Source organism: Orycteropus afer, unplaced genomic scaffold (genome assembly GCF_000298275.1).
Source record: "Orycteropus afer afer isolate SDZICR_OR568_19922 unplaced genomic scaffold, OryAfe1.0 scaffold00064, whole genome shotgun sequence".
NCBI classification, from domain to species: Eukaryota; Metazoa; Chordata; class Mammalia; order Tubulidentata; family Orycteropodidae; genus Orycteropus; species Orycteropus afer.
In genome coordinates this window covers 9,891,769-9,918,785 of record NW_006921651.1, presented here as the reverse complement: position 1 = coordinate 9,918,785, position 27,017 = coordinate 9,891,769, and the positions used below count along the sequence as shown (strand labels likewise).

The following is a 27,017-nucleotide window of genomic DNA, read 5'->3' as shown; positions in this document are numbered from 1 at the left end:
GAGGAAAAATTAGTAAATTTTTAAGGAACCTAGTCTGGTGGCAGGAAAAGACACTGAAGACAATTACAATGTTGAGGATTACCACAGTGATATAAACAGAGACTGGGTTAACAAAAGAAAAGAATAAAATCCCTAAGTTTATGGACCATCCTGTCATTAACTTTATGTTCTCTTAGTGAATAAAATTCTTCCAAATGAAAAATACCCGAATATCTGGAAATAATGTTAATTCTCCACTTCAACTCCTGGGATGAAAGAAGCTAACAGGCTTAATTTTTCTAAGGGTAGGTCCACTGGACTTCCAAGGCTGGTACTTCCAAATCTCAGCTCAGGTAGCATTTAGGAAAAGAAAAAGTAGAAATTCCTTTCCCTACATAGGCAGGCCTAACTCTCCGAAGTGTTTTAAGATTTGCTCTCTACAAATGGACCTACTAGCACCTCCTAACTACCCACACTTTCCTCAGCAGGCACCAGTTCTGGAAGGCACTGGAAGGAGTCAAAGGAGAATTACACGAGCACTGCCAGCATGCACAATCAGACCTCTGTGTGAGGGAGCCGCAGCCTCTTGAGAAGCTGCAATAGCAGCAGAGGGGGCAGGGGTTGTGAAGTGCAGGAGATGGAAAAATCTCAGCTAGGACCTGGTGCCAATCAAGTGCTCAAGATGCCCTTCCTCCTAAGGATGCCACAGACATTTCTCAGCACTATGTTTCACTGTTCTTTATCTTTTCATTTTAGGAATAGTGGCCTCCTCAGGGAATCACAAATACTTGAAAATTTAAAATAATGAAGAGTGAAATGAAGCAAAATCTGAATAACTAGGAAGAAAATGATATTAATCACCTGTATATTCAACATCTCTTAATTCACACTGCCTAAAATCAGTTCCCTCTCCCTTTTCAGACAGAGCACTTCTCCTTCTCCTCACACTCAAAACCTTCGGGTCCTCCTCTCCTTTAAGTTCTGTATTAGTTAGACCTCAAGTCCCACAAATTCTTCCTTTAGCATCTCTTATTCCATTCACTCAGTAGTTTTTATTGTGTATCTACTTATGCCAGTTTCCTAGAAACTGTTGGCAAGAATGGGAGGATAGACTGTGGAGATGTATACAGAAAGGGCTAAGAAATAAGTTCGCTAATAAACCTATTAACTGAGAAATAGGTACTACAAAGATTCTGAAGTATGTGATGATGCCTGACTGGGGTAATCGGGAAACGCTTTGGGTGAGAGGAGTACACTCAACCTGGGCCTTGAATCCTGGGTGTAGCTTTAATAAGATGGAGCTAGTGAAGGGAAATGAGAAGGAAAATATTCACGAAGTAGTGAGTGAAGTGACTGACTAGAATTAAAGGTTCAAGAGGGGAGTGTCAGAGCAAAGGCTGGGGCCAGGTAGTGGCAATCTTTGAATAGCCGGCTAAGAGGCCTTGAATGCTTAGGTGGCCAGGCCATTTCTCTTCCATCACTTGCACCTTCTTTACATCTGACACTTTCACCAAAAACACAGGTGCAAAACAAAGTTGGTGGTAGCTACCTATGTGATCAGAACATGTTCCTTCTGCATTTGCTATCTGGAGAGGCTGCTACTGTGGCTAACAAAGTTTGACTTAGGCTGAAGGATCAGAAAGCATACCTTATTCTAAGGATGCTTCAAAACTCTGTTAGCCTTCCACACAATCCTAAACAGGGCTGTGATCTAAGACTGAGAACAACAACTTAATCCTTTTCAACTCGCTTTCATTGTATGGCTCCCTTGCTCAAGGGTCTACAATGATTCCTATTGTTGTTGTTGTTATGTGCCGTCGAGTCAGACCCGACTCATAGCGACCCTTCCTTGGGTTTCCGAGGCAGTATCACTACAGAAGTAGATTGCCCCATCTTCCTTCCGAGGAGTGGGTGGTGGGTTTGAACTGCCAGCCTTCTGGTTAGCAGTCAAGTGCCTTTAGGTACTACGCTACCAGAGCTCTCCTATTCCTATTACCTACCTTCAAAAACCAAACCAAACTCACTGCCATTGAGTTAATTCCAACTCCTAGCAACCCCCATTGGGTTTCCGAGGTAACAAATCTTTACGGAAGTAGATTGCCCTATCTTCCTTCCATGGAGTGGCTGGTAGATTTGAACAGCTAACCTTCTGGTTAGCAGTCAAATGCCTTAGGCAATATACCACCAGAGCTCCTAATCACCTAACAATAACAACAACAACAACAAAAACACCCAAACTCACTGACATGGAGTGAGTTCAGACTCCCATTTTGAGTTTCCAAGGTGGTAAACCTCTTTGAAAGTAGACTTCCCAGTCTTCCTTCCGAGGAGTGGCTTGTGGGGTTGAACTGCCAACCTTCTGGTTAGTAGTCAAATGCCTTAGGCACTACACCACCAGAGCTCCTTATCACCTACACTCCAAATCAAACTCCAAACTCACTACTGTCCAGTCACTTCTGACTCATAGTGACACCTCCTTGGATTTTCAAGGTGGTATCTCTACGGAAGTAGATTGCCCAGTCCTTCTTTAGAGGAGTGGCTGGTGGGTTTGAACCTCCAGCCTTCTGGTTAGCAGTCAAATGCCTTTGGCACTATGCCACCAGAGCTCCTATACTAAGTCATTCAAAGCCTTCTCCCTGGAATCCAAGGTTATGCATAATCCAACTCCACTAAACCTTTTCAACTTTACAGGATTATTAGTATGCCTCTGTACCAACCTTCTTGTTTTCTTCAGGATTAATTTACAACAGCGTTAGTAGTTACTAGTCTTAACAAAGCTGAGTTAAATTTAAACTACACAATAATTTAGGCCATTTTTTCAGGTATAAACAAAAACATAATTTTTACAATCATGCTTATAAGAACATCAGAGTTCTTATTAAGCTCTTCTCAAAGTGAGCTACGAATCTGAAAAAATCCAAAATTATTCATTTCATAATGTATCTATATGAAAGAAAGTATATATGCTGCTCACTGATACAGGAAGATACTCTATAGGATAGGGGTTTGGATCATACAAGTGTATGCATTTGTTAAAATGAACAACAACAAAAAAAAAACACTTAAAATTTGTACACTTCACTGAATGTCAATTTTATACTAAAACAAAAAGAACTGTAAGCAAACACTGAACTTCAGTTAATGATATGCATGTTGATTACCTGCAATTTAAATGGATGAATAGCTATGTGACAAACCAAGTATACAACGTTAATAGCAGACTCCAGGAAGTGAGTATACATCTGTTCCTTAAGAAAAAAAAATCTTAAGACTTTTGCTGTATGTTTGTAAAAATTCAAAATAAAACATTGGAAAAATGGCACTGAAAACACAGTATACACGTTAACATTGTAAGCACTGATAAACTATACTTTTAAGAAGTCAAGCTTAGTGAAATGGCACACTGGGTATTTATTTCCTCTTTGATACTTCCATAGTACCTGAACACACTTCTTAGAGCTCTTTTCACATCTACTGTACTTATTTGTTTACATGTCTCTCCCACCACAAGGTAAGTTCCTGGAAGGCACAAATTTAATCGAATTTATATTTATATTGCTCCTGCTTTGAATGTTTGGTTAATAATATGTGCTCACTTCTCACATATTCTAAAAGTTAAATATGTTTAGTTTTCAAGAGAAAGTTACTTCTCTCCAAGAATGCAAGTTTACAAAAATACTTATTTTTTTAATAGATACATTTCCTAAAAGAGCAGTCTCAGAATTCCAAGGAAGCCTATAAATGTTCTATTCAAATCTTAGATGAGGTGTCAGAACTGAGATCTCTAAACAGGTCAAAAGCAGGAAACTGGACAGCCAGGAAAATACGAAAACGACGTTTAAAAGTCGTGAACCAAACCAACCAAGAACGTGGGTTTGGTTTTCGTTTTACCAAGCAACGTAGGGGACTCAAAACATCTCAAACTCCCCCCAGCCTGGCTTTTCTCCTCCCCTCTCCAATTACAGCCAGTTAGAGATCGGCACCGCCCGATCGCTCCCAAGATTCCATGCGACTGGAGCTGATGCCGCAGCAGAAGCATCAGCATCCTCTCACGTCAACCTCCCAGACAACGTGGTTTCGTGGCGAAAGCACCCGGTACAGAACTTGAAGACCCAGGTCTAAGTTCTAGCTCCTCTGTCTGCCTAACCCGTGGCCCTGGACAAGTTTCTTCCACTGGCTGGGCCTGTTTCTTCATCTGTGACATAATAATGATTATCCTAACCCCGCGGGGAAATGAACGTAAAGATGCAAGAAGACTCTCAATTTTTGTTATGGTTCTTAAGCACGAGGTGTTCACCAATCAGGTTCAAGTCTCTCATAGTCACCTCTGTTCCTCACTCCCTTCCCGCCCGGCTCCTGTGTTGAGGCCGCTCCCTTCTGCTGGCCCCCTTACGGAAACCGCATGGCGCCGTCTTCCGTACCTGCAGTCACTTGGTCAGCGGGACTCTCCTGTTGACCCATGACGAAGTCCTGCACGAGGCCCCACAGTACGCCCTTAGGCGCCACCGCCTCCAGAGCGGCGGCGGCGGCCATGACACTAACTATAGACCGTGGGAGGGAAAGAAGGCTGTATCACGAAACCGGGCCCCTCTGCGCATGAGCCTCATGAGCCAATCACCAGGCGAAGGAGAAGGGGGCGTGGCGCAACCTGGATCACGTGCCTGTCGGCTCTTTGCCAGGCAGTTCCACGGAGGGATGGTACGGCCCATCCCTGAGGGGCGGGGTCTGGGATGGGGCTGTGGCAAGGAGAGGGACTGAGGCTGCCGGGCACGCAGGAGGGGGCCTTTCAGGGCGAATAATTCCGCGCCTGGCTCTCCGGGTGACGGGGCGGGCACCTGGTTGGGTGGGGCTTAGGGGCGGTACACACCCTGGGGGAAGCCAATGAGAAAATCAGGCCCGGCCCTAGGGGGCGGTGCCATCGGTCACATGCACACCTGGGGCGGGCGGTGGCAACGCCGGCACCGCGAGCCGGCGGAAGGGAGCGGGGCCGGACTGGGGCGGGGTTAGGCAGGTGAGTGACAGGCTACGGGGGGCGGGGGAGGCCCCAGTTGGGAGTTCGGAGCGAGCCCAGAGTAGCTGTGGAGGTGCCCGCCCCATCTCTCCGCCCCTCCAGCGGAGCTGGTGTCTGGCTGGGCACCGTCGCGGGCCCCCCTGGACCGGCCACCTGGGACTCTGCTGGGGAGTCAGCCACCTCCCTCTCTCTCCTAGCCCGCAAAGTTTGTGGCGAAGCCGGCGCGGAGGCAGAGCGCGCCCCCAGGGGGAAGACTGGAGAGCGTCGGATGCCGGGCGGCAGGAGCCGTTGACCCGGGACGCCGCCGCCCGGGGCAGGAGCGCGGAGCAGTCGCCCACTCCGCCGCCTCTGGTGCATGGGGCCTGGCTGAGGAGCCGGCATGGGCAACTGCGTGGGGAGACAGCGCCAGGAGAGGCCGGCCGCCCCGGGACACCCCCGCAAGCGAGCAGGTAACGACGGAGAAGGGAGCAGGGCCCCAGGCACCCTGCTAATTGTCCCTTCTCCTTGCCTGAGCCCCTGGCGTCCCGAGCGACCACCCACGGCTCCTGGCGCCTGAGGTTTCCCAGATGGTTGCTCGGGAACCATCCCCAACCTTGGGTGGCCATAGGAGCTGAGTTGGGGCAACTGCTAGTGCTGACCCGCTGCGAGACCAGGTCGCTCCAACTGGGAAGCTCTTGGTGGGGGTGAGGGTGGGGGTAGGAAATGTTTGCAGAACGCCTCGGGGCCGACGGAGGAGAGGAGGGCCCCGGGCGGGGGCGCCACTGGCCTGGCACCCCAGCTAGAATCGGACGCCGACCCGTCCGGCTGCCAGCGCCGGGCGTCCCCAGGACTTGGAGTGAGCGAGGCTAGAGCAACCAGAGTTTGCAAAGACTGTGTCATTATCGGGCTGCAAATCGGTGTCTGCCGGAATCTGACTTGCGAAAGCAGCGCAGGACTCTGGGAAAGAAATCTTTATTTTTCCCGCAGGGCTTTTTAAAGCCTCCTGGCCGTCTGGGAATCTAGGAAAGGTGGGATTGGGGGTGAGACTCTCCCTTGGGTTTGTTGAGATCCTTTCCAGCCTTGGGAATGGGATCTGCTCGCTGGTGATCTGCGAGGACCAGGCAGCGCCTTCTTACTTTCTTGGAACACCCCTTCTATCCTGGCGTTTCGCTCCGGGAAGAGGTCTGGCAGCCGTTTCCCCTGGGGCTTGTACTCACTTCCTTCTCGGAGGGTGTTGCAAGGACCTTTCTGAGAATGATAAAATCGTAGACTTTTAAGGCTGAAGGGGACCTTAGAAACTTGTTTAGATTCCAGATAGACCTATCCCCCTTCTCTCTAAATCAAAAAGCCCAGATCCAGAGAGCTTGAGCAACTTGCCCAAAGCCACACAGGATGTTAATAGTCCAACTGAAGCTAGAACCTCGGTTCCTCTTCATTCAATTGCCACATAACATTTATGTAAGAGGAGCTGGGGCGGAGTTGGTAATGAAGTGGAAACTCTGGTTGGAGTTTCCTGTCTCCCTTGACACAGGGAAGGTGTGTTGCTTGGGTATCCTAAGTGGAGAAGGAGGATGGGGGAAACTAAAGGAAGCAGGGAAGGATGTCTGTGCGGTGAACAGGATGACTTGGGGAGGAAGAAACATGTTTTTATAGGAAGAATGGGGTGAAACTTAAAATCCTCTTATCTGAAGGCAACTGCGGTCATTCTTCTGATTGAGGAAAGTTGATTCTGAAACCTAGTCTTCCTTTCTTCAGCAAATATTTATTATTTATGTGCTTGTCCTATTAATTGATTTTGTAGCATTTTTCACTTTTGACAACCCTCTCCTACTTGAAGCTCTCTCCTTCGTTCCTTTTTAGCATTAGATTATCTTGGTTTTCCTCTCTGATCATCCTGTCCACCAAGTATTTCCTAGATGTGGGCATACCCAGGCTTCTTTTAACATTCTATTTTTTTCTCTCATAACATTCCTTACCAGAAAAATCTTACTCAGTCCCACAACTGTTTGTCCACTGAGAAGACCCCTATGCTGTTCCCTGTCTCTTGAACCCCAGACCTACCCTTCTCTGACCTGTGTATCTTCAGATTCATTACCTCTCAAACCCAGTTCTGTATGTCTCCTCCTCCACCAGCTTCCCTTCCTTACTCTTATATTCTCCCAGCTGCCTAACTTTATACCTTGAAAACTCTCCTTGCTGACTTCCTCTGCCTCCAAGTTCTCTGCCTCCCAGCCAGCCAGTCACTGGGGCCTGCTGGTTCTTCCTTCAGTGGGACTTACTGACTGACCTCTTCCTTCCCACTCTATATGTCAAGCCCTTGTCACCTCAGATCCAATGCCAGTCTCAAATTGGCTCACCACCAAAGGTAAGTTCATCATCAGTCATTCATTCAGTGCAGAGTGCCTGCACATGGTTGTCCCTCTACAAGAAGTTTAATTTAACCTGTTCCAAACCCTGTGATTATATTTTCAGATATTTTCTGTACCTTCTCATTGTCTGCAAAAACTTTTAACTTTCAGGACTGTTCACGTTGGTCCCAGTCCTTCCTTTCAGGACCTATTTTTTTCTTTTCTCCTCTTCCCTAACATTAAAGCTTGTGCCTTTGCCCTTTCTTGTCAAGGTCCCCTTTCAAGGTCTACCTCAAATCCCGTTTCTTTCTTAAAGTGTCTTCCCTGACAACCTCCCCCAGTAGACGTGATTGTGTCTTCTGAGAACACCTGCAGACACATTATCTATGCCACTTACTTAATAATTTTCTCTGTATATTATTAGTCGTGTCTTTGATGTTACATTCTTATATCCTCTTACATGGTGAGCCTTGAAAACCTGTGTTCTATCTTATTCTTATCCTTGTGAAATCTATGTTTCTTACTCACTCATTCACATACATTGTCATACACATACTACCCAGAGAGCATTTATCACAATGACTAGTACAAAGAAAGCAGTCAATATTTGTAAATTTTGAAAGCTAACTAGACTTCCTCTTACCATTTGCATTTTTCACGTCAACGTTTAACTGAAGTATCTACCTTTCTGTCTATCTATATATATGTTTGTTTGTTTGTTTTTTTACCTGCTGGTGTTGGTAGTGTAGTCTATGGGTCCTGCTATGAAGAGCTGTGTTTATGAGTCCAAATCCAAGAGGAACTCTGTAGGATGACAGAAGTTTGGATTTAAGGGGCAGAATCCCTCTCAGCTTCACAGCGTGCACCTGGCATTCCTGTAACATCTACAACTTACTCTTTGACAAGGACGTATTTTTATGTTGTAAGTCTTGTTCCAAAATTGCCTAAAACTCCTCTCATTCCCACTTGGAGCTCTGACCTTTCCTTTACCACTGGAGTAATGGGAAGCAACCCTTACCAGGGAGCTAGAACCTGAATTCCAGTCCTGGGTCTATAGCTGGGGGACGCTGGGCAAGTTATCAAACCTCTTGGGTCACACTTTCAATATCTCAGAAACAAAGAGGTTATACAAGAGCATTGTAACTCTTTTTATCATCTTCACAGAGGCAGCTGTTCAAAACTGGAAAGTTATTGCATTGAAATCATATGCCTTGTAATGCCACCCTTTGGCCTTCGTTCCGCCTTCTTAGTCCCTTGATGGGTAAAGTAGAGACAGGACGCCTGCTGATTAGGGAGTCTTACATTAGATAGAAGCATTAGGTGATCCTCTCATCGTGCTTTGTGATTTTCATTCTTAACGTATCTTTGGTGAGTCTAGTCCCTCCTCCCTGCCCAAGGTGCTGGTAGTCCTTGTAGAGTTTAAACACTGCTTCTGGGATTTACTTCTTGGGAAGGTTACCTGTCATCCCATACATACACCCTGGGTAGATGGAAATCTCTACCCTTGAAGTGAGTGATGTAGCTCCTCCCCCAGCCACCTCAGAGAGAGATAGTCTCTTGCTGGACTCCACCCTTTGAGAATGTGGCAGGGCTGAAGCCCAAATATCTGACTGACGAGCCAGGCGTATCCACTTACCTTCTGGAATCTCAAGCTCGGGGTGGACAGTCCCTGAGCCCTGTTTTGGGCTGGTTGGGTTTGGCACTGTGGTTGTAAGAGAGTCTGCTGCTTCTGTATGGGCTGGTGTGGCTACTCTTGAGGGAGTAATTGGGCAACTTCTCCATTTGCTCAGTAAATATTTACTAAGTGCCAGGTACCATGTTGTCTGTGAACAGACACAGTGCTTGACCACACGGAGTTTACGTTCTAATGGGGGAGGCAAATGATAAACACATACTCATACAAATTATGTATGATTATACATAAAAATCTTGTATGATTATGCATATAACCATGTATTAAGATATGCTGATAATTCTCACCTTTATCATTTCAGCCTTACCTCTCCAACTGCTCCCTGCCCAACACATTTAATGTCTACAAAGCTTCTCAGTTTAACATGTCCAAAATAGAAGTCCTGGGCCCCAAATCCTTGCTCTTCCCAAAGTCCTGCCCATCTCAGTTAATGGTGAGTTCATCTTTATAGGTGTTCAGACCATCAAAACTCTAAAGTCATCCCTGATTCCTGCTTTTTCCTGTATCCCTTAAATCTAGTAAATCCTATTGACTTTACTTTCAAATAAGTCCAGAACCTGATTGCTTCTTGCGATCTCCACCACTTTCACCCTGGTCTAAACTATCATCAGCCTTTTAACGGATCTTCCTGCTTCCTCCGTTATCTTCCGACAGACTATTTTCATCACAGCAGCCAGACTGATGCTGTAAACTGTAAGTCAGATTTTGTTACTTTTTGCTCAGACCTTCCTGTGACTCCCAGCTCACTCGAACTCCTCGTGTTGGCCTATAAGAGACCATGACTTTCACCTACTCGCCTGTCTTATGCCATCTCATTCTCCTCATCCCATTGTTCTACCTCCTGATATGTGAATGGTTCCCTCCCTCTCCTCCGGTTCTCCTCAAATGTCCCTTCTCAATCAACCACTACTAGGCCATCCCATTTTAAACCTTTCTTTCCATCACTTGCTCTCAGCATTACCAACCTCCTTTCCCTATTTCATCTTTTCCTATAACTTACCATCATCTGATACTGGCCGTCTTCCGCTACTCCATGTGGTCTGAGATTTTTGTTTGTTCACTAGGTGGTACCTAGACCAGTGCCCAGCGTATAGTAAATTCTTAGTAGATAACTTGTTAGGAGCTCCGGTGTGCAGTGGTTAAAGTATTTGGCTGCTAACCAAAAGGTCAGTGGTTTGAACTCACCAGCCACTCTATAGGAGAAAGATGAAGCAGTCTGCTTCCGTAAAGATTTACAGCCTTGGAAACCTTATGGGGCAGTTCAACCCTGTCCTGTAGGGTCACTGTGAGTTAGAATCAACTTGATGACAGTAGGTTTGGTAGTAAATGTTTGTTGGATAAAGTGTGTGTGTTTACAAGAGTTGATGAGGTCTGTTGAAGAGCAAAAATGAGACCTGATTGGATATTATAGTAAGTATCTTAATGAGGGGATTTAAGCTGCAACATCAGAGTGGGCTTCTACTCTCTTTGCCACTTTCTTGAGTAAAGAACTTGGGCAAGTCATTCATTTTCTGCTCAGGTTTATCCTCTACAAAAAAAGATAATAATAGGGGGAGTTGTTGCTCAGCAGGCCCTGAGTTTCTATTAAGAGTGACAAAAGAATTTGGAAACAGACGGTGGTGATGGTTGCACAGCATGGTGACATAGTTAATGTCACTGAATTGTATGTGTAAAAAAGTGTTAAAATGGCAAATGTTTTTTTGTATGCATTTTTACCGTACACATACACACACACACACAAGATGGTAATATTTCCAGCTTACTTCAGAGGGATGTTATGGGGATAAAATAAGCTAACATTAACCTTCTTTGGGAGCCAGATGAATTATAAGTTCATAAAGTTTCTTTTACTCAAAGCTGCAGGATTTTTACACACAAAATCCACAGCCAGTGATTTTTTTTTTTCTTCCAGAGATTTTTTTTTTTTTTTAATTGTGCTTTGGGTGAAAGTTTACAGAGCAAATTCACTTTCCATACAACAGCTCACATATACTTTGTCTCATGACATTGACTGAAGTTTCCCACAATGCAACAGCAACAGCTCCCCTCTCACTTCCTCCCAATAGTTACCTCTTCCTGGTGTTCTTCCCTCCATGCACTCCCGCCCCCTGAGCTGTCTCCCTGTGCATGCACGGCTCTTCTATTCTCCCATGATTGTTCTCTCCAAGGGGTGTATCTACCTATTGTAAATGTTCAGCTCATATGCCTGTCTTGTTTGGCTGGGAAGCCGCAGGAGTGGGTTCAGTTCCAGACCTCAAGGGCAACTAGGGGCCCAGTCTCAGTGGTTCCATCAGGCTCTATCAGACCAGCAAAACCTGGTGCTGCTGCTGCTTTTTTTTTTTAATTAAATGATTTTGAGTTTTGTTCCACATTGTTTTCCCTCTTTATCCAGGATCTCCTACACTGAGCCCCCTCCAAGTGGTTGACAGTGGTAGGCAGGCACAATCTAGTTGTTTTGGTCTCATGGTTTTATAGGCTGAGGATTGCATGGTGTACCAGTCGCTTGGACTAATTGTTTCCATGTGTCTTTGGTTTTCTTCATTCTTCTTTGCTCTGGATGAGGAGAGACCCATCATTGCATCTAGATGGCCGCTTGCAAGCTTTTAAGATCCCAGTTGCTACTCGCCAAAGTATGATGTGGGACAATGTTTTGTGTTTATATTATGCCAATTCAGCTTGATGTTCCCTGTGACTATGGTCCCAAGCCCACAGGTTCAACTGCTTGCTCCTTCTGGGTAGCTGGCTGTGACCAAGAAGTGGGTACAACCTTGTCCCTTGTCCACTCTACTCTACACCTGGGACTTCTTACAGAACATAACAATACACTTGTAGAAACATTGTCTGCCAATCCTATATCCTATACGTGGTCTTGTATAAACACACCTAATAGTTCAGCCTTCCAGAGATCTTTGAAGCTTACTCTTTTAAGGTGTAAAATTATAAAAGAAATTTTTAAAAACTATTTTTGGACAAGATTCTTTTTGAAATACATGATGGGCTTTCAAGCAAAGTACACTGATTATAAATCACCTACCTTCTGTGACTCAGGGTCACTTACTTCATACCTGGTATGTACAAAGGACCTGCTGGGTCGGGCTGGGAACTACCAAAAGTCCTTTCTGAAGCATGTTGTCTCTGAAAGAAGAACTTGTCGGGGCATGATCTAGTGGCAGGCAGAAGGAAATGGCTAGGGGGACAGTCTGTTCTGAGAGTGCTGGACCTCCAAGTCCCGAGTGGCAACATTGGTGTGGAAAGCACTTAAATCCTATTCCAGACCCAGAATGAAAAGAGTAAATCCTGCTTGATTAGTTATTGGAATGATCATGCCTGATCAGTGCATGTAATAGCAGGGGGCCTCTGGGTTTTTGAAAAACTATAGGGCAGTGGGCCCCAAACTAAATGGTTCCTGGTTGTTGTGTTTTGGGTTTATATTTCCACCTATAAGCATTGCTCTGTCTTCTCCCTGGTAGGCAGTGATCACTTCATGAGATCCCATCTGCCAGGCTTGAATAGCAGCCACTCCAACTTGGGATCAACTTGATGGCAACTGGAATGTTTTTGTTTAAAACTCCCTTTTGCATGTAAGAGATACAGGACTACGATTCAGCATAAGGAAGGGGAAACAAAGAGATGAGTAAAAGGAAGTGCTACAGTGACACATCAACATGGTATGCTTGTCCCCTACTCGGGTCAGGTGCTTTTGTCTGAGCTTTTGAGGACCATAAGGAAGGGAAGCCAAGCTCAGTGTCCACTCTCACTTCTGACCTTCCCCAGCCCTCACCTCCCCTTTCTCATCAGCCTGGGAAAGATGAACTTTCAGGAAAAGGACTGGGGGAGGAAGGGAGGATGGCTCCTCTCTTGTACAGGTTTCCTGTGGGAGGCTGGTCCCAGGAGCAGGAGGGAAACTATGGTGCACTGTCTTCTCAGAGTCCAAGCTAGGCAGCCAGGCACTCACCAAGCAGCCTGGATCTTAGAGATGATCCCGTGGACTGTCATTTTGTTGTTTTTAAGAGCTTGAAGGGATACAGTTAGGGACAGCTTACCTTTGCTTGGTGTTCACCATGAGCCAAGATACACATGTGTGGTATCTCAGTCAATCCTCACAAACATCCATTGCGTGGATACCTTTTTGCAGGTGAAGAAATTGAGCTTCCTTAGAAAGGCAAGTGTCTCCTACCTAAGGCCACACAGCCTGTAAATTGCAGTGGCAGAATTTGAACCCAGGTCTAATCTCAGAGCCCAAGCTTTTGGCTACTGTACAGCTTACTCATTGGAATGGGAGAAAGAGAATGTGTGTGTGTGTGTATATATATATATATATATATATATATATGAGCTCTGGTAGCGTAGTGCGTAGTGCCTAAGGCATCTGACTGCTAACCAGAAGGCTGAAAGTTCAAATCCACCAGCCACTCCTCGGAAGGAAGGTTGGGTAATCTACTTCCATAGTCATACTGCCTCAGAAACCCAAGGAGGGGTCGCTATGAGTCAGATCCGACTCAACGGCAGTGAGTTTGGTTTAGTTTTGGTCATGAGACAAAATGTATGTGAATATGTGAACTGTATGGAAGGTGAATTTGCTCTGTAAACTTTCACCCAAATCACAATAAATATTAGAAGGAAAAGAAAAAGACTTTATTATTGAGCATCTTCAGGCATCATGCTAGGACTGTTCACAGACATCATCTCCTTTGATTCTCCTATTTTACCTACTGGAACATTTCTACCTATTTTATGTATGGGGAAGCTTATGGTCAGGAAAATGAATTGATTGCTAGTCACAGTGCTGAGAAGAGGCAGAGCTAGAACTCGGCCTGCTTTGACTCAAATTCCAATGCTCAGAGCTCAATCCATTGTACTGCAGCTGTGAGCTGTGCTGACCCATCCGTCCCCCAACCTGGCCCCAGTGCCCCCCCCCCCCCGTAGCCACTCCCCTCCCTTGAGTGTTGCAATTTCTTTTTTAAGTTTTTGGCCCCTAAACTACCACATCCACACCTAGGAGCCATGAGGCCATCATTTTGGGTCAGTGTGCTTGACACATGGTAGGTGTTCAATAAATACCCACTGAATGTTGTTTAGAAGCCCTGGTGCTACAGTGGTTAAGCACTTGGCTGCTAACTGAAAAGTTGGCCCTTTGCATCCACCAGCAGGTCTGGTAGAGAGAAAGAACTGACACTTTGCTTCCATAAAGATTTACAGCCTTGGAAACCCTATGGGGCAGTTTTGCTTTATCCTATAGGTCGCTGTGAGTCAGAACTGACTCGCCAGCCAGCCGTGGGTTTGGTTTGGTTTGGTTTGTAGATGTTGTGGGGGCTGAGTGTACTGGAGGCAGGAGAATCACGGCCAAGGCTGTTGTTCCTAAAGAGAAACACAAGTAGAATGCAAATAACTGTTCTGCTTCCTCCTCCTCCTCCCACGGCGAACTTCCACTTTCCAACTCCCAGACAGCACCGTGGCCCTGCAGACTCTGAATTGTTCCCAGATCCCCAAGGGAAGAAGGCAAGGCAGAGTCACATTCACAAAGTGCTTGCAGGATCAGGTGTCATTCTTTATAATTAACAAGACTGGGGAGTCCTTGCTTTGCTCAGCATTTTGAAGTTTTCAAAGTGCTTTCTTAAGTATTATGTATCATTTGACCCCAGCAACCATCCTGTTAGGTAGGCAGGGAAGAAATAATTTCTGCACATTTTATAGATACTGATACTGAGACTTCATGAGGATGTTAAGCTGCCCAAAGTTACCTAACTAACAAGCGGCAGAGAGACAGGAGCCACAAGGAGGCAACAGCTCCACCACTTCTCTGTAGTGAGAAGCCTCAGTTCAGAGCCTCAGTTTCTGCATCTGTCAAATGGAACAAGAAAAAACCATTTAGAGTAGCCGAAGATTAAATGAGTTACCATATACAAAGTGGTCAGCACAGTGCCTGGCTCACAGCAGATGCTTAGCAAATGATAAACCCACCCACCCACTGCTACCACGTTGATTCCAACTCATAGTGACCGTATAGGTCAGAATAGAAATACTCCATAGAGTTTCCAAGGCTGTGTGTCTTCACAGAAGCAGACTGCCCCATCTTTCGCCCATGGAGCAGCTGGTGGGTTCAAACTGCTGACCTTTTGCTTAGCAGCTGAATGCCTTAACCACTGTGCTGCAGAGCTCCTGTTCAACCTATGGATCCTTATTTAATCAGGAGTATTGGGAGGAACATGTGTAGCTTTTCCCCATCCCTGCCTGGGAAATCTGATTCTAGCCACCCTCTCACCTTCCCCTGAAGTCAGAATGTATAGTAAGGGCTAGCCATGAATTCCCTTTGATTTGCAAAGTCTGAGGTCTTTCACGTGGGACATGTGTAAAATACAGTTTTCTTCTGGTGGCAGGTAATTATGATGAAAAGCCCCCGGGTAGTATAAACTGTTAACATGCTTGGCCGATTATTGAAAGGTTGGAGGTTCAAATCCTTCCAGAAGCACCTTGGGAAAAAGTCCTGGTGGTCTACTTCTGAAAGCTCAGCCAGCTGAAGCCCTGTGGAGCACAGTTCTACTCAGACACATGGGGTCACTGTGAGTCAGAATGAGCTCAAGGGCAGCTGGTTGGTTAATTATGACAAGTATTTTAATTCTTTCAGTATCTGTTCATTTTTTATTATTCCAGCTTCTTCAGAGTATTAGCTATGTAACCTTGGGCAACTTGCTTAAAATTTTCAGCCTCCAATTTCCTCATCTGTGCAACAGAGATAACAGCAGTACCTACTCCGTAGGGTTGTCATAAGGATTAAGTGTATTAATGCCTATAAAGTGCTTAGAACCAGTGCCTGGGACATAGTAAATAATAAATATTATTACTTTTTATTATTACCACTGTGCTTGGCACTGTATTTAAACCAGTTTAACCTTTCTTTTCCCCACAAGTTGAAACCCATATTGGTTGAAGTTAACATGTAAGACCCAATTTCCACAGTGTATCCTGGGTTATCTACCATTCCTATAATTCCACTCATTCATTCAGGAAAGCAAATCGGAAGTAAATTGAGTGAGAGTTATGTTATTATAGAGATAACCTTGAATCTAGTTTGTGAGTCATTCACAAAAAAGTGAGAATTTTAAGTCTTGTTGGTAACAAATTACTTCCAACACATGCCACAACTCCTAACTGCGGATTCCACCAGCAACCAGTGGCTGCTCTTTAAGGCTATCTGTTGTCAGATAGGTCAAGGCTAGTGAGTGAGCTCAGTTCGCTGTGGTCATCTTCAGCTTTGCAGAACATCTTTGGGTCTGCTGGGGCTTCCTTCTATGAGCTTTGCATACTCTGATACATTTTGTCAATTACAAACACCCCCTTCCTGAACTTCCAAGAAGCTGGTGATAAACATCCACAGCAGAGCCATCACCACCCCCAACATCCCCCTGCAAATAGATGCCAAAGAGCTCTGCTTGGCGGTACAAGCAGTTAGGCGCTTGGTTGCTAACAGAAAGGTTGGCAGTTTGAACCCACCCAGCAACACTGCAAAAGAAAGACCTGGCTATCTGCTCCTGTAAAATTTATAGCCAGGAAAACCCTATGGGGCAGTTCATCTCGATGGTACACAACTAGATACCAGATTCAAAGCCAGTTGTTTTTATTGTTATTAGATGTTACTACTTAGTGAGCACTTGTGTGCCAGGTATTGCGGCAGGTAACTTACACACATCTCATCTAATCCTCCTGGTAATTTTCTCAGGGAAGATTACCCTTTAGGAAAGAGACTCAGTGATATTAACTAGCTTGTGCAAGGCCACAGAGTGAGAAATGGAAGATTTTGAATTTTAAACCACTGTTTTTTGTTTTGTTTGCTTTTTAAATTTTTATTGTGATTTGGGTGAAAGTTTCCAGAGCAAAGTTATTTGCCATACAGCAGTTCATGTACATTTTGTTTCATGACATTGACTGCAACTCTCCACAATGTAACAGCCCTCTTCCCACTTCCTTCCTGTAGGTATCTCTCCCCTGTGTCCTTCTTTCCTATGCATTCCTGCCCTCTGAGGTGTCTCCCTGTTCAGATACCACCCTCCTCTTCTCCCATGATTGATCATTCTAAGGAGTGTATCTACCTGATGTAAGTGTTCACCCTCTATGCCTATTACTAAACCATTGTTTTTGGCTCTTAGCCCTAGGTGCCTCCCATACAATGCTTACCTCACTCTCCAGGTTAACAAAGCTCTCACCAGGCCCTAAACAGGTATACCTGGTTTACTGATGTCATTGCCACCCATCACTAGCAAATAAGCCACTTTTGCCAGTTCTTGTACTATACATCCTGAGTGTGCCAGAAAGTAGTATATTTTGTGACAACCTTTGTGGGTTTGTCCCTTCTTCCACCTCCCCTCACCCCACCCCACCCCCAATAGTGTCTGGGAAACAGACCACACTCTGTCCTCTGTAATATGGGATATTATACATGGCATTGATTTTTTGCTTAGCAAAAGTGCTCTGTCCCCCCAAAATAGCCTGTCACATGGCCCTAGTGTTGCATTTCCTGAGCACTCACAGCAGCTCCAGGAATCCTCATCACTGAAATCAGTTCTGTTTCTTAATCCTTGACCACGTGCCCACTAGGCACCCTACTAGGTGTGAGACATCACTGTCTTCAATTTTCACAGCAGTCCTGCAATGTAGGTGTGTGTTGTTTTTAGGTGCCAATGAGTAGATTACAGCTGAATAAGGACCCCTGTGACAGAGTAGAACTGCCCCATAGGGTTTTCTTGCTATAATCTTTACAGAAGCTGATTGCCAGGGCTTTCTCCCAAGGAGTGTCTGGGTGGTTTCAAACTGGGGCACCAGTTTTAAAGGTGAACTGATAACCCTTTTTAAAAGCTGTGAGGTTGGGGAGACTTGCTTTGGTTTTCAGTTGAGTGCTTAACCATTTGCACCACCAGGGCTCGTAATGTCAGCATAATGTATGCATAATCTCCTCCATTTTAATGCAGGCTTAATTACTTCCATTCTGTAGATAAGGAGCCCTTGGCTCAGGGAGGTTAAGATATTGACCCATGAAAATAGAGGAGTGCTCTTTGAATCTTGGCAGTTGTATCCCAGGGGGGCTGTATCTTAAACTACTATGGTAACTGCCTCTAAATATTTACTGCATCTGTCTTGTCCCAGGCACTGTGTGAAGGTGGGGAGCACAACACAAAAGACCGTTCCTTTCCTTAAAGAGCTCACAGTGTGATGGACTAAAGGATACTGGGGTGTCTGTGGTTTGTTTTTATTTTTATTTTTAATTTATTTTTTAAATTGTAATTTGGGTGAAAGTTTACAGAGCAACTTCACTTTCCATACAGCAGTTCTCACACACTTTGTCTCATGACATTGACTACAATTTACTACAACGCAACAGCTCCCCTCCCACTTCCTCTCCATAGTTACCGCTTCCCTGTGTCCTTCCCTCCATGTACTCCTGCCCCCTGAGCTGTCTCTCTGTGCATACACAGCCCTTTTATTTTTCCATGATTGTTCTCTCCAAGGAGTATATCTGCCAAGTGTAAATGTTTACCTCATATGCCTGTCTTTTGTTTGGCTGGAAGCCACAGGAATGCGTTCAATTCCAGATTGGAAGGGCAGCTAGGGGCCATAGTCTCAGGGGTTCTGCCAGGCTCTATCAGACCAGCAAACCTGGTCCCTTTTTTTTTCCCCCAAATGATTTTGAGTTTTGTTCCACATTTTTCTCCCACTCTATCTATGATCTCCTACACTGATCTCCCTCTGAGTGGTTGACAGTGGTAGCCGGGTACCATCTAGTTCTTCTGGTCTCATAATCATACTGGCTGAGGATTGCATGGTGTACCAGTTGCTTGGACTAATTGTTTCCATGAATCTTTGGTTTTCTTCATTCTTTTTTGCTCTGGATAAGGAGAGACCCATCATTGCATCTAAATGGCTGCTTGCCTTAAAAGATCCCAGTCGCTACTTGCCAAACTAGGATAAACAGTGTTTTGTGTAGTATGTTATGCCAATTGAGCTTGATGTTCCCCGTGACTATGGTCCCAAGCCCACAGGTCCAACTAGTTGCTCCCTCTGGGTAGCTGGCTGTGGCCAAGAAGTGACAACAACCTTGTCCCTTGTCAGCTCTACTATATACCTGGGAATTCTTACAGAACATAGCAATACACTTGTAGAAACGTCATCTGCCAACCCTGTACATAGTCTTGGGCACACTCCCTGGGGCATCAACATACCTGATAGTTCAGCCTGTCTACTCATCTATCCGCCCATATATCATTGTTTGCCTTCACTGACAACGCAGTACTGTATGTGCAAAAGGTTCATCTTTGTTAGTCTGTACCTCCCGTGTACCTTTCTATGTCTTCCTCTTCCTCAGGGGCACTGTGTTGATCACTCAGATTTGGTATATTGCCCTTCTCTTTACCCAAATCAATACTTGTCTCTACCTATCCAGTAGTGTTCCCTCCTCTCCCCTCCCACCCTTGGTAACCAATAAAGAAAATTTCCTTCCATAGAGAAACCTTTCCTTGACTTTTTACAATAACGGACTAATACAATATTTGTTCTTCTGTGCTTGACTTATTTTACTCAGCATAATGTCCTCCAAGTTCATCCACGTTATGTGGTGTTTTGTAGATTCTGTGTTACTCTTCAGGGTTGCATAGTATTTATTTCCGTTTTTTCCAAACCCAGCCAGCAGATCTGTGATCCACAGTGCCAAATGTCCAGGGTGAGCTAAGGAGGCCAGGGCTCAGGGGAGCCCGCCGCTGCTCTCCATGGCATTTCTACATCCCAGGCTGGCTTCTCTGTTTGCTGCTCACTCTTCCCTCTATGCTCTCGCTTTAGATTCTGTGAACCCGTAGCCCAGCTCAGCCTGACCCCACATGGTATTCCTGATGATGGCCTGGCCCAGGTCTGGCTGGCTGCTGAGGAGCCGGGAAGCCTTACTTAGCTGGGAACTTACTGCTCCTGTGTCCTTTTAATAAGGCCCTGATGATTTTTTTTTTTTTTTTTTTTTTTGGCCGACCTCTCCCTGAGAATAAGGTGGGCTAGTCTTCAAGTTCTGCAAGCAGGAGAAAAGATACATTCAGCCAGCTTTTCCTGATTGAAGCTAAGCCTCGCTCTGTCCTGCCAACCAGGGATGTGGCCAGGTGCCAGGTGTCCCATGGAAGGAAAAGCCAAGGTCTGGATATCTGATTTATTATTGGCCGTCAGGCACTTTCCCTGTAGTACTGGGCAGGATTCTCAGCCTGGTACTTTCCACAGCACTACTCCTTGGGCCCAGAGGAAGTGTCCAAAGAGACACTTGAGCCTAAAGGCCCCATTCTTCATGTGTCCAGCCCATCATTCAGTACTAATTTGGGTAGAACTTTTATAGACTGGGCCTGGGGCCCCAGTTTTGAGGTGAAATGACACCTTTTTTTAGAAGCTCACTTTAGAAGTTGAGGAAGGTTGCTCAAAATCCAGCCTTTTGTAGTTGTTGTTTCTAATTGCCGTCAAGTTGTTTCCAAATCATGGCGACCCCGTGAATGCAGACTAGAACTTCCCTGCATAGGGTTTTCATAGCTGTGACTTTTCTGAAGCACATTGCCAGGCCTTACTTCTGAGGCACTTCTGAGCGGGGTTGGACCACCAACCTTTTGGTTAGTAGTCCAGCGCTCACTGTATTTTTATGCAAACAGTGTGCATGTTAACACAGTTTTTGCAACCCCTCCTGCATTAGTTACCTATGCATGTTATATGCATGTACACATTGTTTGAGAAAAATACAGTAACCATTAACACCACTCAGAGACTCCTTATCTTTTAGGAGAAGGGAATTAGTGTTAATCAGGAACTCAGCTAGAGGAACCTGGGGATCGGTTCAGGTCAAGCCTTTGGACTATGGTCTGTGCTCTACAGTCGGAGAGGTGGAGCTGGTATCTAATCCAGGAAATCTGACTCCATTTCCCATACCCTTTCTGCTATTCCATCCTGCCTCGTTCCTGCAATATATGTGCACCTACATGGGTACCTCATCTCCTGTAATGGTTTATGGTCTACCTGGAGGAGGAGGCAAAGACAAAGATGTGAGACAGTTTTCAAACAATGTGTAGACAAGTACTAAGTCATGCAGTGTACACAAGTGGAAACAAAGACAATATCTAGACAACTTTAGAAAGAGTTGAGATGAGAGAGGGCCCTATGGACTGGAGTTATTGGGGAAAGGCGTGGGACTGAAGTTGTTCCTTGAGGAATCGGGGTAGGATTGGGTTAGGGCAGGCAGTAAGAGTACTTGAGCATAGTGTAGAGGAGGTCAGTGATATGAGTAAGGGTTGCAGGTTGAGGAGAAACAAGCAATAACATTTATTTATATATTTATTTTACTGTTTCAAAAGTTCATGTAAAAAAATGTCAACATTACCAAAAGGCTCCTTCCTGCTCCCACCACCCAGAGAGAGCCCCCATTCTTGGTTGGTGTTTATCCTTCTAGTCTTTTTTCTTTTCTTTTAGGCAGTAGAATCAAATTGGTTGGTTACTCCAAGGTTATGGAAGGTCTTGGGTAGTACCTGAGGACATTTAGGTAAAAGGGAACCTGTCGGTTCCTGCACACAGGGTTCGAATGAATGAAGTGGTTCGGGAAGAGTCACCTGACATCTTGAGCAGACAGGATTGGAGCCTGGAGGAAGCAGGGGCCCCAGCACTCCAGGCTGGGACTCCAATCTCACCACTCCCTGCACAGGAGTTCCAGGTTTACTCTTCTCTGCCGCTGCCCAGCGTCCAGGAAAGGACGCCTGTCCTTCTCCATCTGCAGAGTCCTCTTTTGCCTGTTTACTGCCATTTTTCTCTAGTAGCACTCCCCTCCCCTGGAGCTCAGGACACATAGCCAGCATTGCCACACCACAAACCTTTGCTGCTGCATGAGGTCATTTCAGGGGAGAAACTATATATAGTGGAGGAGGAGCATCAGGACGGTTCTACATTGTTCAGGCGCTTGACATCACTTTCCGCTGAGGCGGCCGGGGTCATCTCAAGGAGCAGCCTCCGGTGGTCATTGTCAGGAACAGTGAGGAGCCAAGGGAAGTCATGCCTTCAGTACCCTCCGTGTTCACTGGCTAATACTCCCACTCACTGGAGGGGGTGCCAGCCCGGCCCAAGCTCAAGTGAGCCTTTGAAGAAGCAGCCTCCAGAATGGAGCACCCCGAGTTCTCATCCAGCTTTGCCATTTGGCACCTTTGCAGCCTTAACCCACATCTGAACGATGAAGGAGTTGGTCTGGGACAGGAATTTTGTACTATTTTTTTTTTTTTAAAGCCACTGAAGCCTTTTTGTCCTGGATTGAATTGTGTCCCCCCAAAATATATGTCAGCTTGGCTGGACCATGATTCTCAGTGGTTTGGCAGTTATGTAATGATGTGATCATTCTCCATGATGTGATCTGATGTGATCACCCAATCAGCTGTAAGGGGGTTAGGGTGGGATGCAATAATACCCTTACTTAGGTCATAGCCCTGATCCAGTGTAAGAGGAGTTTCCCTGGGGTGTGGCCTTGCACACCTTTTATAAGAGATTAAAGGACAGAGAAGCCAGCAAAGAGAGAGGGACCTGACTACCACCAAGAAAGAAGTGCCAGAAGTGGAGCATGCCCTTTGAACCCAGGGTCCCTACCCTGAGAACCTCCTAAACCCAGGGCAGCATTGATGCCAAGACACATGGAGATCTCTAAGAGATGCAAGCCCACAGATGTTGAAAGGAGACAAGGACCTTCTCCCAGAGTTGACAGAGAAAGAGAAGGCTTTCTCCTAGGGCTGGCACCCTGAATTTGGACTTCTAGCCTCCCAAACTGAGAGAATAAATTTCTGTTTGTTAAAGCCATCCTCTTGTGGTGTTTCTGTTATAGCAGCACTAGCAAGCTTACAATGTAGCTTGACATATATAACCAAATGGGTGCTACACTTGTTGAAGCCAAGGAGAGTGACCTCTAAGGGTTGTGGGGTCCTCCACAGCACACAGTTTGAAAACCACTGGGCAAGAGGACCCTTTGGGGTTTCTTCCAGCCTTAGGGTTTGTAGGTGCTGGCCCCAGGTGCAGTCTCTGGCATAAGTGATCCATCAGGGGTTGTCAGCTCTGTGATGATCTCTTGGAGACTATAGCACTCACTCTGGGGAGACTGTCTGTGTAGCATAGGGACAGAAATCTCAAGGCATAGGTTTTTGTAGCGGGGATTATCGGGGAGTAGCGCAGAGTTTGCAGATACAGTTTTTTGGTTTTTATTGTTACAGTTTCTGTTGGGTTTTCTCACCTGCTCCTGCCTGCCTCTCCTTTTATTGTTGGTATGTCCCAAAGACAAAGATGGAAATGAAGAAATAACACATCTCAGCCAAGCAAAGTACATTTAAGTTAGGAAGGGTGCATGTGGTTAAGTGTTCAGCTGCTAACCAAAAGGTTGGTGGTGCGAGGCTACCTAGAGGTGCCTCAGAAGAAAGGCCTGGTGATCTACTTCCAAAAAAATCATCTGTTGAAAACCCTCTGGAGCAGGGAGAACAATGTGGACAAAACTCAAAATCAAAAAAAAAGGGGGGAGGGGGGAACCAGGTTTGCTTGTCCGATAGAGCCTGGTGGAACCACTGAGACTATGGCCCTAGCTGCCCTTCAGGCCTGGAATTGAACCCACGCCTGTGGCTTCCAACCAAGCAAAAGATGGCATACGAGTTGAACATTTACCTGAGGTAGATCCACTCGTTGGATCTATCCCAATCATGGGAGAAAAAAGGGCTGTTAATGCACAGGGAGACAGCTCAGGGGGCAGGAGGGCATGGAGGGATGGACACAGGGAAGAGGTAATTATCGGGAGGAAGTGGGAGGAGAGCTGTTGCATTGTGGTACATTGTGGTCAATGTCACAAGACAAAGTGTATGTGAACTGCTGTATAGAAAGTGAATTTGCTCTGTAAATCTTCACCCAAATCACAATTTAAAAAGAAAAGAAAGAAAACCCCCTGGAGCACAGTTCTACTCCGGCATACATGGGGTCTCCATGAGTCAGAATCGATTCAGCGGCAACTGGTTAATTGAGTGGAGCTGAGCAGTGGCGTAGTGCCTAAGGCACTTGACTGCTAACCAGAAGGCTGGCGGTTCACACCCATCAGCCACTCCTCAGAACGAAGGTTGATCAATCTACTTCCATAGTGGTACCACCTCGGAAACCCAAGGAGGGGTCACTATGAGTGGGATCCGATTCCACGACAGTGGTTACATTTGAGCTACACATAAGTAGGAGTTGCTCTGAGTTGGAATTGACCCAATGGCACATGGCAACGATGACAATAGTAGGGCATGGTGATGCCTTCGGCAGAAATAAGAAAGCAGAATCTGGGGCCAGGTTTCCTTCATTCAGTTTGTTGAGCACTTGTTTTGTATCATGGAGAACCGTAAGGGAGATCCAGCAATCTCTTTGATTGCAAGGAACGGAAATCAACTGAATCCAACTGAATCTAGCTTAGACAAAAAGGCCATTTATTATAGGGCTTCAGGGAAGACCTGGATCCCATGGGCAAGGAGTGGAAAAACCTTGTTAGATTCTCCCTCCGTCTCTCACCTTTGTTCTCCTTGGGCTTCCTTCTCCCTCCTCAGCCTACCTGGTGGGGAACAGATGCTGCCTGTGGTTGGTAGTTAAATTTGTATGTCAACTTGGCCTGGTTGAGTGGCTGGGCAGCTGGTGGTAGTTATTCCCCATGATGAGACTGGCAATCAACTCCATGGGATCTACCACAAGCAGCTGAGTAGCTGCCTTTGGGATGTGGTCTGCTTCCTATATATAAGGAGAAGCCTCGGGGATAGTCTCTAGCTTATGGCAAGCTTGAATCTCGCATGTAGCCGTGTCGCTGTTCAGCAGCCTGTCATGCTCTGCCGGCCTTGGGACTTTCAATGGACTTGAATTAATGCCCTGCCATGTGGTTTGGTAACATCAGGACTGTGCCATTTTATTTGTCGACCCTGGGCTTCTTAGCCTCAGTAGCCAGTAGCTGCCTGAGTGAAGCAATGCCTCTAGAGCTTCAGTGGGCTGAGAGCAAGAGGCAGAGCTGAAGCCCAAGGTCAAGGGGCTTTCACCCAGCCCCTAGGACCTGGCACTTTGAACTTGGACTTCTGGCCTCCCGAACTGTAAAAGAATAAACTCCTGTTTGTTAAAGCCATCCCATTTGTGGGATTTATTCCTGTCAGAGTGGCACTAGGTAACCAGAACACTGCCCCATAGCCCCGAAGTGTCCTATTGTAGTTCAAGCCACACTCAGACTGACACAAACATCACAGTCCACAGTCCACATTCCCATGGAGGAGGAGGGTCTGATCTACCTCTTGTGGGTCAGGTCTCTACCCTTGGTCCTCAGCTTCACTGAGCAGATAGGGTCACACTTGTGTATGACAAAATGTGTCTAGCAGGCCCACTTCTGGCACCATGCAGATGGGGCCAGCTGCAGAGAGTAGGAACTTGTGAGCTGCACAGGCAGCCCCAGAACTGTCCCCCAGCCCTTCATGAGGACTCTGGGCCAGGGAGGACGCCAGCTGTCCATGAACACTTAGCAGCCATGCAAGGAGCCAGTGAAAGGAGTATCTCTTAGCACAGCTTTAGCAGTCAAGGCTGTCAGACGGTGCAGTTCCCAGAGCCTGGTGTCCACAGTGCTCCGCACAGGGAACAGGAACCCATTCAGGTTAGCTTGGGGAAGAGAAGGTGTTGGAAAGAGTACTTGAGGGAGCCCGCCTCACGAGAGCTGGGGCTGGAGGACAGTCAGGATTGCAGGTGGCTCTGTCTTTTGAGGACCCATGGCCTTTCTGCTTCTGTCTGAGAGTCTGCTCCTGGCTTTCCGCTCAGTAGGCCCAGCCTTCCCCTCTTCCTCATCAGCTTGCTCTGTGGCTGCTCAGTAGGCTCCCTCCCCATTCTCGGGTATCTCCCAACTCTACCCCACCCACCCACCTAGGACTATTCCTCTTTAAGACTCATTGCTGATACTTAAGGGGAGACCTTTGGTCCTGTTGAGAGTCAGGGCACACCATTGTCAGCATTCTGGCAGCCAGTGGCTTGGCTTTCCTGGGTCAGGCAGTGAGGTGCAGACAATGAGTGGGGAGCCAGATTGTGTGATGGACAAGGCTGTCCCTGTTAGGGCTTTGGGCAGAGCAGGCATTAAAAAACATCTCCTATGTCAGGGGTTGCTTGTGGGTGCAGGAGAGTGGAGCCTTAAAGGTTGGCATGAGGGGGTTAAGGAGAGAGGCTAGAGTGAGCTAAAGCATGGGTACAGAACGGGATAAGGGAGCTGGCATGCAATTTGGGGAGGGGACAGTATGAAGCAAGGCCCATAAGGTGCCTTGAATGCTGGGCTGTGGAGCAGGGATTTGGAGAAGATGGGCAGCTGCTGGTCACGGGTGACCAGGGTCCTGTCATGGATCTGGGAGGCTACGTCTGGACTCAGAGGATGAAAAGGATGGCTGAGGAGGAACGAGACAGGACAGAAGACTAGGACATCAAGTAGGAGGCTGGCAGTGCTGCAGGCAGGAGGGGAACAGGGTCTTCATTGAAGGGTTGGGAGTGGAAGCCCCTTTGAATAAAGAGTGCACTGATTTGGTGACAGATTGGCCCAAGGAGATTTTGGAGGCAGTGGCAGGAGCACTGGGGAGAGCCTGGGACACTGAGACTTGGGAAGAGGAAGCTCTTGGAAGGAGTGAGCTTGGTGGCCATAAGGAGCTGCTGGAGGGTTTCTTGTGATGCTTTCAGACTGGGGGGCGGGAGTTATTTAAAGCAGAAAGGGAAGTCCCAGTGTGAAGGGGAGACTGCTGGAGAGTGGCACTTAGAACTCTACTTCTCAGGAACTGTGACCAAGTCACCTCCGCTTCCTCACGTTCCAAACGAGAACAATATCTGCCATTCCCCTTGCAGAGATGAGGGGAAGGTCAAAAGTTGATGTGATGGGTTTATGCATTGCAGGTAGCACTGTTATTGTAGCTGCTTGAGCAACAACTCTGGATGGTGACCCAGACATTTGGTTGTCCTCTGCTGG

General features: G+C 46.4%; 2 protein-coding genes across 2 annotated transcripts in view; one reads left to right on the top strand and one right to left on the bottom strand.

The window, feature by feature from the left end:
* MMS19 (MMS19 homolog, cytosolic iron-sulfur assembly component) overlaps nt 1-4,512 on the bottom strand; it is a 39,642-nt gene extending 35,130 nt beyond the window's left edge. The window contains exon 1 of the mRNA XM_007939988.2: nt 4,401-4,512. Coding sequence (XP_007938179.2) covers nt 4,401-4,512 — 112 coding nt within the window. The remainder of the gene's footprint in view (nt 1-4,400) is intronic.
* An 857-nt stretch (nt 4,513-5,369) lies between these two features.
* Nucleotides 5,370-27,017, top strand: part of UBTD1 (ubiquitin domain containing 1) — a 63,594-nt gene continuing 41,946 nt past the window's right edge. The window contains exon 1 of the mRNA XM_007940044.1: nt 5,370-5,439. Coding sequence (XP_007938235.1) covers nt 5,370-5,439 — 70 coding nt within the window. The remainder of the gene's footprint in view (nt 5,440-27,017) is intronic.